General features: G+C 40.4%; 1 protein-coding gene across 4 annotated transcripts in view; it reads left to right on the top strand.

Annotated features, from left to right (window-relative positions):
- The first annotated feature begins 6,395 nt into the window (after window positions 1-6,395).
- NEMF (nuclear export mediator factor) overlaps window positions 6,396-17,887 on the top strand; it is a 52,705-nt gene continuing 41,213 nt past the window's right edge. For 2 of the 4 annotated variants that reach the window (XM_027111171.1, XM_027111169.1), the window contains exons 1-4: window positions 6,396-6,712; window positions 7,560-7,628; window positions 7,745-7,847; window positions 10,813-10,938. In XM_027111171.1, the coding sequence (XP_026966972.1) occupies window positions 6,654-6,712; window positions 7,560-7,628; window positions 7,745-7,847; window positions 10,813-10,938 (357 nt within the window). In that variant the 5' untranslated portion in view covers window positions 6,396-6,653. Of the gene's footprint in view, window positions 6,713-7,559; window positions 7,629-7,744; window positions 7,848-8,777; window positions 8,840-10,812; window positions 10,939-17,887 lie in introns of all 4 variants that reach the window. The other 2 variants (XM_027111172.1, XM_027111170.1) reach the window with 2 other exon arrangements.

The following is a 17,887-nucleotide window of genomic DNA, read 5'->3' as shown; positions in this document are numbered from 1 at the left end:
CCTATAGCAAGCAGGGAAATGTTTAATGAAGACCAAAAACGGCAGAATTTCAGTACCAGAGCTCTGTGGCACTTTCATTTTCTGTTACCGTTCCCCACTCCTCAGTTCAGCAGTAAGAGATGCCCTAAGGGATTTCATATTCTTGGTTCACTCTTCCTTCCTTCATTGTGGAGTAGCAATCAGATTTCTCCTTAGTAGTCAGGACAAATCACTGCAGCCCATGTACTAACTCCCTTCTTTGCCTTTGATTCAGAGGCATGAAGAGCCCAAAGTGACTAGGCGGTAGTCTAAACTTTTAGTTCAATGGAATGATCATTGTGTCTCCTGGAGGAAGCATTTCTCCCCTTAGAACTGAGACCTCTAGGCCAGCAGATTTCAAGACCATGAGGAACAGGAAGCAAATTTTTGGCTAGAGAGTTACTAGGGGTGATAGTGAGTGGTGCCACTCCCATTTCCAGCCCTTTCTTCCTGGATTCATGAATATTGGCTATGGCCGAAACAGCACCGTATATTGGACACTGAGTCAGAGCATATACAACCTCCTGGAGAACCTTGCCTCAGCCCTGCAAAGTATTGGCACCCAGCTGTGTTGTAACTGAATCTTTGAAAGGTCATGCTATCGTTCTATCAAGTCAGCTGCTTCAGGATGGTGGAGAAAATGGTAAAACCAGTGAAATCCATGAGCACGGGCCCATTGCTACACTTCATTTGCTGTGAAGTGATTTCCTTGATTAGAAGCAATGCTGTGTGAAATACCATGACGGTGGAAAAGGCATTCTGTAAGCCCATGGATGGTAGTTTTGGCAGAAGCATTGCATGTAGGGTAGGCAGATCTGCACCCAAAATATATGTCTAACCCAATAACAAGAAAACTTTGCCCCTTCCATGATGGAAGAGGTCCAATGTCATCAACCTGCCACCCTGGGGAAGGGTGCCACGTCCAGGACTCAGTGTTGGTCTCTGCTGTTGGCTGATTGGGCACTTGGTCCTGGCTGCAGCCAGGTCTGCCTCGGTGAGTGGAAGTCCATGTTGCTGAACCCATGCATAAGCTCCATCTGCCACAGTGGCCACTTTGTTCATGAGCCCTTTGGATGATGACAGAGGTGGCTGGGGAAGGAGGCCGGTTAGTATCCACAGAATAAGTTGGTCATCTGATCCACTTGATTATTAAAATCCTCCTCTGCTTAGACCACTCTTTGGTGAGCATTCCTATGGGACACAAATACCTTCACATTCTTCACCCATTCTGATAAGTCTATCCACATACCTCTCCCAGACTTCATCATCACCAATTTTCAAATTATGTTTCTTCCAGGTCCCTGACCATCTAGCCAAACAATTGGCCACAGCCCATGAATTGGTATATAATTGCATAGCTGGTCATTTCTCCTTCCAAGCAAAATGAGCAACCAGGTACACTGCTCAAAGTTCTGCCCACTGGGAGGATTTCCTTCACCACATCCCTTCAAGGATGTCCCAGAAAGGGGCAATAGTGCTGCAGCTGTCCACTTTAGGATGGTGCCTGCATATCATACACCGGGCGCAAGTCTTCTCTTCCTCTGTCAACTGATTGTAGGGAACTCCGCATGAGGCCATAGGTGCAGGCTGGGAGAGAGAAGGTGGTATAGAAGGAGCGGGGAACATGGGCATTTGGACCACTTCTTCATATAACTTATTTGTACCTTCAGGACCTGCTTGGGTCTGATCTCATATTTACCTCTTCCATTTGATGATGGAGGGCTATTGTACATCCTCAACTTTATGGCGTGGTGGTCAGGTAACACTTAGTTCATGGTGGGCAGCTCAGGTTGCATGATAACTTTGGTGGCCTGTGGTTAAGCATTCAGTCTCTCCTAAGGCCCTGTAGCAGGCCAAACGCTGTTTCTTAAAAGGAGAGCAGTTATCCACAGAGGATGGCAGGGCTTTGTTCCAAAATTCTAAGGGCCTACACTGTAGGAGCTGGCAAAATGCTACAGACTGTATCCCTGTCTGCCACTGCCACTGCAAGCTCCATTGGATCTGCTGGATCATATGGTCCAAGTGGCAGAGCAGCTGGCATGGCAGCCTGGACCTGCTACAGAGCCTTCTCCTGGTATGGACCCTACTCAAAATTAGCAGCTCTTTGTGTCCCTCAGTAAATGGGCCAAAGTAATACACCCAAATGAGGAATATGTTGTCTCCAAAATCCAAAGAGGCCCACTAGGTGTTGTACCACTTTTTTGGTTGTAAAGGGGCCAGATGCAACAACTTAAACTGCATGTTAAAAGGGATATCTTGACATATACCACACCACTGGACCCCTAGAAATTTCTCTGAGGCAGTTCTCTGAATTTTTATCAGATTTATTTCCTCCTTCTGACACACAAATACCTTACCAATAAGTATAGAGTAGTTGCTACTTCTTTTCCTTAGGTCCAATCAGCATGGTGTCATCAGTGTAATGGACCAGTGTGATATCTTGTAGAAGGGAAAGATGATCAAGGTCCCTGTGAACTGAATTATGATATAGGGATGGAGAGTTGATACTCCTGAAGTAGGACAGTGAAGGTGTGTTTCTGGCCTTGCCAGCTGAAAGTAAACTGCTTCTGGTGGTCTTTCTAATAGAGATGGAGAAAAAGACATTGCCAGATCAACAGCTGCATAGCAGGGACCAGGGGATGTGTTAATTTGCTCAAGCAATGAAACCACATCTGGCATAGCAACTCCTATTGGAGTCACCACCAGGTTAACCTTACAACAATGCACTGTTATTCTCCAAGATCCCTCTGTCTTCTACACAGGCCAAATAGGTGAGTTGAATGGTATGTGGTGGGGATCACCACCCCTGCATCTTTCAAGTCCTTGATGGTGGCAGTAATCTCTTCAGTCCTTCCAGGAATGCAGTATTGCTTTTGGTTTACTATTTCCCTACATAGAGGCAGTTTTAGTGGCTTCCACTTGGCCTTTCGCCCATAATTGCCCTCATTCTACAGGTCAGGAAACCTGCGTGGGGATTCTGCTAGTTGCTGAGTATGGGGATTCCACTTATGAGTTCCAACACTGGGGAAATACCCACATGATGCATTTGAGGACCGACTGGGCCCACTGTGAGACAGATCAGAGCTGAAACTCCATTGACCACCTCCTGACCTCCATAAGCCCCTACTCTTGACTGGACCACAGCGATGTTTTGAGTCTCCTGGAATTAGTGTCAGTTCAGAGCCAGTGTCCAGTAATCCCCCCAAAGCCTGATCATTTCCTTTTCCCCAGTGCACAGTTATCCTGGTAAAAGGCCATCGATCCCTTTGGGGAAGTCTGGGAGAAAGATTAACAGTATGCATTTTTGGCAGTGTCCTTCCTCAAGGGGAGCCAGATTTCCTTTCATACAAGGGGTCCTGGTTCTGTAAACTGGCTCAAGTCTGGGAACTGAGGGAAAGACTATGACTCTGTTTTTATCATTTTTGTTCACTTGAGCTACTGCTCTTTTGCTTATACAGACCAAGTAAGAATTTAGTAAGCTGCCCGTACATTTCACTTCTAGGAACACCGTGATCAAATAGACAGCACTATCGGTCTCCATGCGTCAGACTACCCTGACTGCTGCTTTGACTCTGCTGTCCACTATGATAATCACACCCAGCTTGCCTCTGGACATGGGGTGCTGCCATTGGACTCTGCCACCCAGGCTCCAATTACTCTCCTTGCATTCAGGCTTCCCAATTCAGTGGCAGCAGTTCCCACTGTAAGTTCTGGCCTGCAGAGAAACGTGGTCACAGAGCTCTTCAAGGGTGCTGAGGATCCCCTCAAAGATTTATTTCTCACCGTTGTGGGGAAAGGAGTGTCCTCTGGGCCAGGGTAGTCCGCCCCAAAATGTGCCCCAAAGACATATTGATTATTTTGAATTACAGTTACTTAAGAAATGGCCAACACAAGAGAGATACTCTCACCCTCCTTTTCCCTGAAAGCAGGAAATAATCTCTCATGTGAAAGGTACATTCCCTGCATCTGAAAGTAGAAGGATACCTTTATCACCAGAGATAGGTAATTCAGGCTGAGAAGTCTGTATAAATGAACCTTGTTACTTCCCATATTCTGTTTAGATTCTTCACTAATTAGCGCCCAAAACCTAAGTTTCCTTGTCCTGTCAATTCCTTACAAATTTATTTGTCTAAAAAGTATAAAAGCTGCCTGCTTTGGCCACTTCTTAGATCCCATTTCTAAGAGACCTCCATGTGCATTAATTAAAATTTGGGGGGGTTTTCCCCCTGTTAATTTGTCTAGCATCAATTTTATTATTAGTCCAGCCACAAGAACTCAAAATGGATAGAAGGGGAGATTTCCCCCCCGATGCTACGCATCGAATATTTCTACGAGTGGAAAGTAAAATTAATAAATTATATCTTATTCTGAATGAAACTATATTGGTTCCTAATGATTGACCCTTCATCATTGACCACTTCATCTTCTAGAGATCAGTAAACTTCCAAGTATGTGCTCCAGGTCCCTTTCATCTTGGGACTTACAAATGCAGATACCTTGAGCCAAAGTTAAGGAATGATTCAAAATCTCCTGGTGTGGTGTCCAGGAATTTGCTTTGATTATCTCCATAGTAATCAGTGAATCACACTAAGACTTGAGAATCACAGCCCTAGATGCCCATAAGGCATCCATTAATAATTACCTCTAACTTTTTGGTTGGGACAGATGCCAACTGCACCTGTTTGGATTTCAGATATTCACCTTTATCCTCTCTTTGAAAATTGGAAGATGATTTTCCCATTTCCTGTTGCCTCTTATTTTTCCCACAAGTCCTTAAGTATCCCTGGTTCAGAATTTTTTCAAAGTAGAGAAATTATTCCAAAACCCACAAATGATAGAATTCAATAGTAAATGATACAGTTTCTTTATCATTTTTACACTTATCTTCATCTCCTCTCTCCCTTATGTATTTTCTTGCATTTTACTTATGATGCTCATTTTCCTTGACAGAGCAGAAGCAATGTATGGGTTAGTCAAGTGGCTGACTGTCTCAAGTATACCTTAAATTAGTATCCTGCTCCTATCTCATGGGTTTAGGGCCCTAAAGTGGGAGTTTTGATATGAAGTATTTCAGTTTTTGTTTATAAAGAAGCATCTGAGTGTTGTCCCTTTCAATGTGGAGTTTATACATGGGTTGCTTTTATGCAAAGTATTTAGGCATTATTTGGGTAATGCCTTCAGAGCCAACAAAAGAACCTTAGCATTGTTTATGTACAGTTAAACCTCTCGCTTTTACTGTTTGCACTACAGTCGACTTGGTTATCAGTCTTCCCTAAACGCTCCAAATGGTTTATTCCATATTTTGAGCTATTCTGCATGATTTTCTGTGCCATATGTCGCATTAATTCTGCGCTGTACCTGCTACAGTAGTCCCCTTAGCGTCTACAATTCTGTTTCTTCTGAAATGTCAACCGTGCTCTTTTTACTTAGAGTCGCCATCTGCTGGTGGGAATTCTGCTTGCCACTATTTGTAGCCCATAGGCTCTAGAATCCTCCTACGTCCACATTCCTTGCCGGGCGCGGTGGCGCGTGCCTGTAGTCCCAGCTACTCGGGAGGCTGAGGCAGGAGGATCGCTTGAGTCCAGGAGTTCTGGGCTGTAGTGCGCTATGCCGATCGGGTGTCCGCACTAAGTTCGGCATCAATATGGTGACCTCCCGGGAGCGGGGGACCACCAGGTTGCCTAAAGAGGGGTGAACCGGCCCAGGTCGGAAACGGAGCAGGTCAAAACTCCCGTGCTGATCAGTAGTGGGATCGCGCCTGTGAATAGCCACTGCACTCCAGCCTGGGCAACATAGCGAGACCCCGTCTCTTTTGAGTTCTTATCTTAAAATAGGCTTTCTTCCCACGTATATATCACAACAAAAAGTACCATGTTTACATTCTTGCACGACTGATTTCCCACTGCATCGTGAATTCCTTTGGCGGGGCAATATTGTCTTATTTTTATTTTTAATCTTACTTCACCATTACCTAGCGAAACAATTGAATATTCAGGTTGCCAAGCATTAATGGAGCCCCTATTGTATGCCAAGTACTATGCTGAGCCCAGGGGATCCCAGTATCTAGATTGGATGAGAATCCCACAATACACCACAAAATGCTCTTCGGAGAGCAAGACATCAGAATAGGAACTCCTTTTTGAGGGTTCATTTGCTTTGATCATTGAGGGTAACTGTAGGGTGTATGAAATAGTCCACTTCGTTAAATTTCAACACTGTGCACGTCAGGGAAAGGGGTCGTTGCTCCTGTACGCAGAGTTCCACCTGGGGAAATCCTCCCAGTGCGCTTCTTGTAAATTGTCTTGACCCGCAGGGGTCACTGTGGAGGCTGGCTTGAGTCCCGAAACGCAAGGGAGCAAAGTAACCGGCCTAGTCCATAAGCTTTCCAGGAAGGAATGAAGTTTCAAGAAAATAGTTTGGATCTATTTCGAATTGTTTTGGTACAACGAAAAGGGAGCTGACGACGGACTTGACAGCCGAACGCTGCACAAAAGTGACGAAAAGCAGTTCGCTTCAAGGAATATTGGGTCTTCTGCGCGGCCGTAGATCCGCCAAGTGCGCCTGCGCATAAGAGTAGCAGCGTTGAGTCAGGCCGGCGGTGGAGGAAACTGCGGTAGAGACCCTCAAGCCTCGCCATGAAAACCCGTTTTAGCACCGTTGACCTCCGCGCGGTACTCGCGGAGCTGAATGCCCGGTACTGTATGACGGGTGACCAGGCTCGTGCGGGTGGTGCAGGAGGCAGAGGCCATGGCTCCACCGTGGAAACAAGAACGGCCTTATGTTTCCCCTGGGTCCCCCCGGTCCTGTTCTTCTGTGGACCTGGCTAGGCCTGAGTGGGCGAGCGCGTGACATCTTTCTGTGGCTCTCAGGATACCGGGGGTACCCCGGCGGTCGCGTGCCCCACTCCCCGCTCTCGTGGGCTGCTAGTCTCGCCAGGTCTTGCATCCGGCTTTGGCGGGGCTCTTGGCCTGTCGGCCTGAGTCGCCCGGGTCTGGCAGCAAACGTTTAGTAAAAGACGAGACGCCAGGTGGAGGACGCCAGTGTAGTCATTTGCTTCAGAGGTTTCCAGACCAGAGGCTTGGTTTGTTAGACGCTCCTCCTCACCGCAGAGAAAGGCAGCATCGCCTTTTTAGCCGGAGGTAACAGATTTGGCCTGAGGTCTGCATTCTAATCTGCTTTCTGTCATTCAGCTGTGTGAGCTTTGTCATATTTCTCAGGGCCTCGTTTACATATTTTCTTTTATAATTAAGTGGGTTAGATTTTATTGTATTTCCTAAAATATATATTGGATCACTTAAAAGACTCAAGGCATAGTATAGTGTTCTAGAGCTGATAGACCACTTTCGTTCTTAAATAGTTACACTCAAGGTTTGGGCTCAATGTCTGATGGCCTTCAGACTGCACACTGGTTGACTCCGTATCTTTAGAGTCAAAGATCCCCCCTTTCGCCATCTCTGCTTTCGCCTACAGCTTTAAATTGTGTGAAGTTTTATGTTTCAAATGGTAGTATGATTTGTTACATGTTTCCTTTCTCTTTGCAGCTTGCTAGGAATGAGAGTAAACAATGTTTACGATGTGGATAATAAGACGTATCTTATTCGTCTTCAAAAGTAAGAGCATTTTATAGGCTTGTTTTATCTTTTGTATAACTAAATATGAGCTTGTTTGTTTTTTTTAACCTGAGTTAATGCTCCCCTAAAAATTTTTTGACTTTTTTCTTTTACAGACCAGACGTTAAAGCTACACTTTTACTTGAATCTGGCATACGAATTCACACGACAGAATTTGAATGGCCTAAGAATATGATGCCGTCTAGTTTTGCCATGAAGGTAAGTTTTAAGTTATACTTGAAGCTAAATTTTACGGCCCTGAGATTGGTCACTAACAATTGAAATTATAAATGGGTTTTTCTTCACTGTTATAAATAAAATAGAGATAAAATAGAGTAGTTGATAGATACTGGTTGAATAAAGGAGATGTTTAACTTCTCCCTTGTACCCTTCATGCCACTTTGTGTGCCACATCTTTATGTTCCCACAGTTACCGTTCTTACTCAAGCTTTTATAATGCTGGACATTATAGCCATTTAACTCTAATACTCTTCTCACTATCAAAACAATTCTGTGTTAGACCGACATTGGTTTTTCTAAAGCATCATTTTCATTAGTTTTCCCACCTTTTATGATTCTCTAATTGCTGAATCCATATCCTATACCCCAGCATTCTTGGCTTTCTGTAATCTGCCCTCCTCCCTCCTTCCCTAGCCTTGCCTTCCACAGCTCACTTTTCAGCTACCAATCTGTATTTTGTTGGAATACTCAGTGACATTAGTATGCTACCAACCATATCTTTTTACTTTTCACTTTTCTTTTTGTTTTTACTATTAAAACTGAGATCCCACATTTGTGGATGTATTACCCTTTCACTTATTGACACAAGAGATATACTGAAAAGCTCATGATGCAGAGGAAAGACATTAGAGTCAGATATACCTAACTTTGAATTAATGGTATTGCTGCTGAATAATTTTATAACCTGGAAATTTTACTTAATCTCTTGGAACTTGTTTCTTTAAATGTGAAATGTAGATAATGCCTCCCTCATGGGGTTATTGGTGAGGATTAATTGAAGTTACATGTAAAGCACCTAACACAATGCCTGACACATAATAGGGCTCCATATGTATTAATTTCCTTCTTCCTCTCCTCCTCACTTTCCTTCAGAAATTTATTTGTTTTGGCATTGTGTTATTTCATTAGAGGCTTTACAGAGAAGATCCTTATCCCCAGCAACTTAGAATCTGTTTTGGATTACACGTTAGGTAAGTGTTTCCCAAATCACAAGGCCTGTCACAAAATTATCAAATTCTTAAAAGTTTAATTTACTTAATAGTAACCCCAAATGGTTCTATTTTGGGGATTGTCCTTAATAATAATGACACTTTATATTTGTATAGTACTTTTCAAAGAATAATGCATACTTCATTTAAGTTGTTTAATAACTTGGGTATGAAGAACTAATATTGTTTCAGTTTTACATATGATATAACAGATAATAAAATATATGATACTGGGACTGTATAAACATCCCCAAATGAGGCTACATCAATAGGAGCTCAGACACTCAAAAAAAAACAAAAAAAAACTTAGAATTTAATGAGTTATGTGTGCATGTAAATCTAAATGTGTATAAAAATTCTCTTCAGTGGAGCAGACAATGTTAAGTACTTTATAAATAACTAAAAGAGCTGCTACTGTTGTATGTCACAGGCAGGGTCATGTTTAGTATGTGGTAAATCACAGTGATTGTTCCTAATTCTCACATTTGGGGATGCCAGCTGTAGCTTTGTGGCACTGACAGAAGCTTGTTTTCACCAAGCTGCTAGTAGGGAAATAAAGAAAAAACAAGTTTTACATATGTATTATATGTCCATCTATACTCTTGATAATTTTCCCTTTTTCACCATTCCGTGGTGTGGACTTCTGTTCCATTCAAGGATGCCTTTTATCTTCATTTTAACTTTATTTTTCTCAAAATATTACTGGGGGAATTGATTATGATTTTCACCTGGAGATTTAAAGACAGCCCTGAATGTAGGTCACTGTTTAAATCAAAATTAATATAGGCCACTTTTAAATGAGAACTATTGAATTTAGGAGGGAGAGATTATTCTATGAAGGTTGAAAAGTCTTACATCTGCCTGAATATATGTGAGTATATAATTCTGCCTGAATATATAAAATGAGAATTTTAGTCAATTTGAACAGTAGATCTGGAGAAGAACTCTTCTTAGTTATGAAAAAATTGGCATTAACTTGAAGAATGACCCTGTATATTCTTCTTCTCCTTTTTTTTAAGATGGTTTTAGTGTAAATTCTGTGTAAAATTTGTTTTGGATTTGAGGCTTGAAGAAAAGAAAGCATTCTTTCTTTCTGGTCTTGACTAAGGGATCTTTCAAATTCAAATTTAGAAACAATTGTAAAAATTTTTTTTAGGAGCTACAGAGTAGTCTTGTTTTTGGTCCATGTCATACTTAAATATTTGTACATGTAATATAAAACAGTAGGTATTTACCAAGTAAATTGTCTTTGGGTTTAACATGTTAATTTTATTTTAATTGTTTATAAGAACAAGAACATTATGACTAGGGATAAGAAGAATGGGATTTGATAAAGGATAGGAGTTACTACATTTGGATTTGAGCTAGGTTGTTCAAAAGCCTGGAGATAGTACCAGAAAAATTCTGTTTGGGTCTTATTAATAAAGTTTGTGGGAATAGAGGGTAATTGGTTGTAAGTTGGAGGACTAATTTATAGAATTCCATTGAGCTCCTGGTTCAGAATTTGTATTTGAAGTGAAAGATTAGTGGAAACCACTAGTTAATCTTGAACACAAACACACAGAAGGAAATTTGGGATACTTAAAAAATTTCAGTAGAAAGAGGCTTAAAAAAAAGTTACAGCTTTGTGTGAGGTCCTCAGAATAAGAACGGATTTATTTAGCAGTGGTATAAAGCAACAACATAAACTTCGCTATAGGTCTCTTACTGTCTACTTAAAAATTGGATATAAAATACTGTTTCAGAGTTAGCAGTCAGAGTTGTCTGAAATAAAATGTGTTTCCTCTGATAATGACTCTGTAAGTTTTAATTTTGACTATACTGTTTTATCTGTTAGTCTTAAGATGTTATTCTTGATGGAAATGAAAAGAAGAAACTTAATTATAAACCAATACTGAATGATTAGGAATTCACTTTTACTATATAAATGCCTTTTTTCTTCTCTTTCTTGCTAGTGCCGAAAACATTTGAAGAGTCGGAGATTAGTCAGTGCAAAACAGCTTGGTGTGGATAGAATTGTGGATTTTCAATTTGGAAGTGACGAAGCTGCTTATCACTTAATCATTGAGCTGTATGACAGGGTAAGTTAAATTTGGGGGATGGGGTGAGGAGAATTATTATATTGTTAATTATTCATGTAATAGTGCTGTCAGACATGGGCAGGGAACATTTTTTTCTTCTCAAAGGCCATTGATACACTAGGATAATAAAGTGCAACACGAGTAAAATGTAATTTTCCATTAATCTTCCTTTTTATCTGGAGGCCAGAATTTAGGCAGACTGTAGCCATTTAAAATAGCATTTGAGGGACTTCCCTGGTGGTCCAGTGGTTAAGACTCTGTGCTTCCACTGCAGGGGGTGCAGGTTTAATCCCTGGTCTGGGAACTAAGATCCTGTATGCCATGTGGCATGGCCAGAAAAAAAACAAAAACAAAAACTATAATAAAATAGCATTTGAATGTAGGAGACGAAGATCCGAGAACTGAAGAAATTATCTACTACTTTATATTTCAGGACTAGAGTGGTACAACCAGCAAATTGTCAAATAGTTTTGTCATAAATAAGACCGCAGTTGAGACTCAGGGACATTGCCATGTTTTCAGTGTCATCAGTCGTAAGAGGAAGACTACTGATGGCCTCACCATTCTTGCTTCTTGCCTCTTAATCCTTCCATTTAGTTACCTGTTCTATCTTGGAAATGTTTCATGAGCTACCTACAGCAAAATAAATTCCATTTGCATCAAAAATTTAAATATAAAGAGTGAAACCATAGAAGTACTAGGTGAAAATATGGATTAAGATAAATGAATTTGGGATGAAAAAGACTTTTAAGCCTAACAGTGAAAACAAATATTGATAGATATGACTGCTTAATTTTAAAGCTGTGTAAGGCAATTTAACTGTGTAAGGCAGAAAACACCATGAACTGTTGATACATATATCAAAAGTGAAAAACTGGGGAAAAATATTTTAACTTGTGTGGTAAATAAAATGCTCATAATCCTAATACGTAGTTTTCACAAACCATTCAAGTGGAAAAATGGGTAAAGTGCTTGATTACACCATTCAAAAAATAATACAAATGGCTTATGAAAGCATGAATACTCTATAAATTAACAGATTACTGAAAGATAAAAATGATAGTTTTTTTCCTCCCCTTTTTTTCTTTCTCTGTCAATATATAAATGATTGGAAAGTTTGACAATAACCAGTATTATCAAGAATGTACAGGGAGGGCTTCCCTGGGGGCGCAGTGGTTGAGAGTCCGCCTGCCAATGCAGGGGACACAGGTTCATGCCCCGGTCCGGGAAGATCCCACATGCTGCAGAGCGGCTGGGCCCGTGAGCCATGGCCGTTGAGCCTGCGCGTCCGGAGCCTGTGTTCCGCAAAGGGAGAGGCCACAGCAGTGAGAGGCCCGCGTACCACAAAAAAAAAGAAAAGAAAAGAAAAAAAAGAATGTACAGGGAGTTCCCTGGTGACCTAGTGGTTAGGATTCTGGGCTTTCACTGCCGTGACCTGGGTTCAGTCCTCGGTCAGGGAACCGAGATACTGCAAGCTGTGCAGCGTGGCCAAAAAAAAAAAAAAATAAGGGAGAGAATTTGAAAAAGGATGTACGGGAGCAAGGGTAGATTATTACTTTTTCATTTTTGCGGTACGCGGACCTCTCACTGTTGTGGCCTCTCCCGTTGCGGAGCACACACTGCGGACGCGCAGCCTCAGCGGCCATGGCTCACGGGCCCAGCCGCTCGGCGGCATGTGAGATCTTCCCGGACCGGGGCACGAACCCGTGTCCCCTGCATCGGCAGGCGGACTCTCAACCACTGCGCCACCAGGGAAGCCCGCAAGGGTAGATTAGAACATTATTTTTGGAAGATTGTTTGACAGTATATAACATGATTTTTAAAGTTTATGTGCATAACCTTTGACGCAGGAATTCCACTTCTAGCAATTTATCATAAGAAACGTTTGCGGCAAGTGCTCAGGAAGGACCATACCAAGGATAGTCTTTATAGTGTTTATAATAGTTAAAACTTGGAAAGAAGCTAAATGTCTTTGCTTTTTTGTTGTTTGTTGTTTTTTGCTTTTTCTCCATTTCTCTGTGACTGTCATCTCTTAAATGTTCCCATTTATTTCTTGCATGAGTCACTTGGGCTGGACTTATCACAGCTTTTAAGTGGAAATCGGTCCCTAGTTGTTCCTCATGTGTGGAATTTTTCTATTCTAGCTAGACTCCAAGCGACTCCATTATTCAAAGCTAAATTTCTATGAATAAGAGATTGGTTAAATAATTAAGGGAGACCCGAATAATAGAATGTGTAATTTTTAAAAATAATATTGAGCTGTTCGTTTTTTCTTCTTTCTTATCAATGTTTTTTACCACATGCTTTTAATCATTTTAAGGTTTTTGTGAGATATATGGCACATACATTATAAGTGTGCACTTTAGTGAACTATCAGAAGTGGACATACTTGTATTAGTTATTTACCTGGATGTGGGACCAGGACAGCGAGACCACCTGCTGATCCTTGCACTTGTCTTTAATTGTCTATGCACTTCTCTTTGCCTCTAATTCCTTTACCCATCTTTCTGCCCCCCCTCTCCTGCAGGCAGCAGCAGCTACAGCTGCAGTGGCTGCTCTCCTGGAATTGATTTTTGTATGTGGTCTCAGGTAGTGGTCAATTAAAAAAAAAATTTGTATGATAACCTTTTTAAAACCTTTTTTGTTTTGAAATGATTATAGATTCACAGGAAGTTGCAAAGATAGAACAGAGAGGTCTGGTGTACCCTTCACCCAGTTCCCCTCAGTTGTTACATGTTACATAATTATATTACAATAACAAAATCAAGAAATCAGTATTGGTACAATGTATGCATATAATTCAATGCATTTCACCATGTTTGTAGATTCAAGTAACCACCACTGCAACAAGATACAGAATTCTTCCATTACCACAGAGATCTTCCTTGCTTGTGGTACCCCTTTGTAGTAACACCCACCCCTCTTCCTCCCATCCCTGCACGCTGGCAACTACTAACTTGTTCCATCTCCATAATTTTGTCATTATAAATCGGGTCTTTAACAAAGAAGGCAGTCTCAGAACCTTGGTGAAAAGGACATACCAGATAGTCTTAAATAGGAGTTGATAAACTACAGCCTGTGGCCCCTTTTTGTAAAGCCTGTGAGTTTAAGAATGGTTTTTGCAATACATTTTAAGAGCTCTTTAAAAAGAAAGAAGAATATGCAACAGAAACCATATGTGGCCCACAAACCCTAAAATATTTATTATCTTGCCTTTTATGGGAAAAGTTTGCTGATCCCTGCTCTTAAATAATAGACTCATATTGTCTGAGCTAATATTGCTTGGACAGATGCCAGACTGTATCAGGGATGCCAAGTTAGGATTTTTAAGATTCTTTTTAGTCTAGAAGCAGATGCCTTCATGAAAATAGAGTGTTAACCTATGATCTAGGACAATCAGAATTGATTACACAGGACTGAATAAACTGGGGAGAATCTGATTGTGGTTATTTTTTTCAGAATGTTGTTGATATTATTTTTATGATAGTTATATGATAAAGCCCTTCTGACGTGTAACTTAGTAACTATACTAGTGCTAGTTGGAGTGATACATTCTTTAAATGGTAGTTTGCTCTCTTTGGTCTCTTAGAATTTAGGAACACTTGCCTTTTACTGAGATTGTTTTACTGCTCAAGACAGTGTGTCTATTTACATAGGTTCAATAAGAATTTGTCCTTTTTACCAGGTTACAATTAGGCAAATTGATTGTGTAGCCAAGGTCAAACCTAGAGTGTCACATTTGAGAATAAATCTCATTCAGTTAGGTGTGAAAAGCTCACCATTAAGGAAAAAAGGTTATACTTCATATGTAAAGCCAGTGTCCACAAAGCCCTCCTGAGAACCTAGTCTTATACCTTATCTGTGGCATATAGGATTCTAGCCTGCAGGAAGTAAGGAAGGTCACTTCTTGTAGATTTGCGTGACTTCTCGTAGAGAAGAATTTACTCACATTTATAGGTGCACCACAGACAAAACCAGTAGTGATTTTTTCTTTTCTTTTTTTGGTTTCCATAGCTTTGAGTTAGAAGCAAATAATAATTTTTAAGTCTCTGGAATAATAGAGGCTATTGAAGATATAATTCCATATATCTTATGAATTCTTCAGGCAGCAGTGATTATGAAGGCTTCAGTAACTGCTTGATACCATGTGGCTCTAGATTTGCTGTCTATAATTTATACATATGTTAGTTAACATTTCTTGCAGCACTTGTGTAAATAAATCAGTCCAAGAAACAAAGTAGCTTTTTCTGTGTATATGTGTAATAAAAAATAATTTGAGATGTTGTAGTCATGAGAGGAGACTGTTAAAAATTATCCAAAATTTGAAAATAGACAAAAAGGATAAAATGTCAGTTTAGTATCCTGCCAGGTGTTGTCTAGCGTTGTCTAGCCGACACTCCTGGGGATTCTAGGGATGTGGTTTTTTTGTTTTTTTTTTCTCTAGTTGCGGCAAGTGGGGACTGTTGTTCCTTGCGGTGGGTGGGCTTCTCATTGTGATGGCTTCTCTTGTTGCGGAGCGCGGGCTCTAGGCGTGAGGGCTTCAGTAGTTGCAGCATGCGGGCTCAGTAGTTGTGGCTCACAGGCTTAGTTGCTCCACGGCATGTTGAATCTTCCCGGACCAGGGATCGAATCCATGTCCCCTGAATTGGCAGGCGGATTCTTAACCACTGTGCCACCCGGGAAGACCCTGCTATTTACTCTTGATTAGGCTCTTTTACAACTCGTTAAGGGTGGACTTTAACTTACAGAAAACTGATAGCAATGCAAATAATTCTTGCCTGATAGCAATGAAAATTAATTTCATCTAGTAGAGATTCAAATTATCTCTGTCCAGAGAAAAGATAGCCCCAGAGGTTGCAGTTTTATTGCCCTAAATTGGCAATCTTACACAATCATTCTTTTCTCACCCACTCTAAGTAGTCCACTTACTTCATTTCTCTTAGAACCAGTTTTGTCATCTAGTTCTCTCGTTAATTAGTTGAATAACTTTTTGGCAGTTATAAAAATAGTATATTGTTTTCTGGTGACCACTGTTTCTGTTGAAACCAGTGTCAGTCATACTGTTGCTCCTTTGAAGGTAATCTCTCCTTTTTATCTGGGTGCTTTAAATTTTTTTCTCTTTGTCTTTGATTTTCAGTAGTTTGCTATGATATGTCTAGTTGATTTTCCTTTGTAATTACCTTCTGGGGTTCACAGTGCTTCTAGAATCTGTGAGTTGGTGTTTTTCATCAGTATGGGAAAATTCAGTCACATTTTCTTTTGATCTATCTTCCACTAATTTTATTGCTATCAGACAAGAATCATTTGGAATCATTTGTAATTGCTCTATTATCTGATTCCTCTGATGTCTGTTTTATAGTCTGTTATTCTTTTAACTATAATTACATTGTCTTGTCTCCTCCCATGCCTGGTTACTTTATTGTGTGCCAGGCATTGAGTAGGAAAAATAATAGATAAATCGTGAGACCTGGAATGATGTTATCTTCCTTTAGAGAGGATATTTGCTTTAGACAGGTTGCTAAGGACACAAGTAATCCCATATTAACGTTACTCCAATCAAGAATTGAATTGATTAGGAGCTGGGTGTGGGAAAGCTGGAAAATTTCCGGTTCACTCCTCCTGGGATGCAGCCTTTTGGGGTCAGTATTCATAGCTGAACTTATCAGGGATAAATCCCCTTAGCCCCTACCCCTTTCACTTGGACCCTGAACTCAAATTTTTATTCTCCTTAGTTGTCCTGTGAGCCTATCAAAATTCACGCTCAGCTTCTCAGCCTGTCAGCTGATTCTTAACTGTTAGATAAATGATCCTAGGGAAGAAGGAGCTCTAAGTGTGGAGCTCACCTTTCTGAGTTTTCCTCTCCTAGATTTTGATCCTATAAATGTTTACTGCCTGTTTGCATTTTTTGTTTCGTAAGAGACTTGCTTTGTATCTTGTCCAGTTTTTCTTTTTCTCAGTAGGACAATAGTTAGAATTATCTAGACTACCATTTAAATTAAAAATGTTTATACAAGTAGTACACAAATATATTCTCAGTATATAGAAAAGTTTGTAGAATTAAAATTGAAGGTCTTATCACCCCTGGCCTAACCAGTTCCTCATCCCAAAGTAACCACTGTTATGTTTGGTGTCCTATTTATGATCCCTTTCCCCCACTCCCACCCACCCCAATTAAAAAACAAGAGAAGGTTTTTTTCATTGGTGGGGGGAGAAATCTCTAGAATGTAACTAATTGCAGGCTGCCTTAGGTTTAACTCAATGTGAAGTTTAAGTTATATATCAGACATAGGCCTTTCCTTTTTTTCTTTTTTTCCTTTTTCAATTTAAACTTAGCACTTAATGATGTAAATTTTCTTTCCACAGAATAAAAAAGTCTTCATTATCATTTAAAAATTTAAATAATTTTTTTATTTTATAGTAATACTAGATTTGTAGAAAAGTTGCAAAGATAATAAAGAAAATTCTGGTATACCCTTCACTTAGTTTCTCTTAATGTTAACATCTTATATAACCATGGTACATTTGTCAAAACTGAGAAATTCACATTGGTACATTACTGCTAATCAAACTACAGACTTTATTTGGGTTTCACCAGTTTTTCTACTCATGTTCTTTTTTCTGTTCCAGGATTCAATCCAGGATACCCCCTTGCATTTAGTGTTTTGAAGGCTCTGCTCAATTGGCATGTGTACTGTCTAGGTTCCAGAGGTCCACTTAGTGATGAGTTTGGAATAGATATTCAGGATTTATATATGAGAGTATGTGCTTAGGAATTTTCAGTACTCACTGTGGTATTTAAGAGAAGTATGTTAGTTGATTCTTACAGTAGATCTTGAAGATTGCTCTCTCCTCTCTCTATACCAGGGTCTGAGCTTCTAGCCTTCATGTCTGGAGTTTTGATGTATGGTTTATCTAGAGTCGATCAGACCTTAGGTAAAGAGGCTGTTAC

Source organism: Aethalodelphis obliquidens, unplaced genomic scaffold, assembly GCF_003676395.1.
Source record: "Aethalodelphis obliquidens isolate GAN/ISIS:26980383/991018 unplaced genomic scaffold, ASM367639v1 scaffold10, whole genome shotgun sequence".
Classification (NCBI taxonomy): domain Eukaryota; kingdom Metazoa; phylum Chordata; class Mammalia; order Artiodactyla; family Delphinidae; genus Aethalodelphis; species Aethalodelphis obliquidens.
Note: the sequence above shows the minus strand (reverse complement) of the source record. Positions and strands in the feature narration are given on the sequence as shown.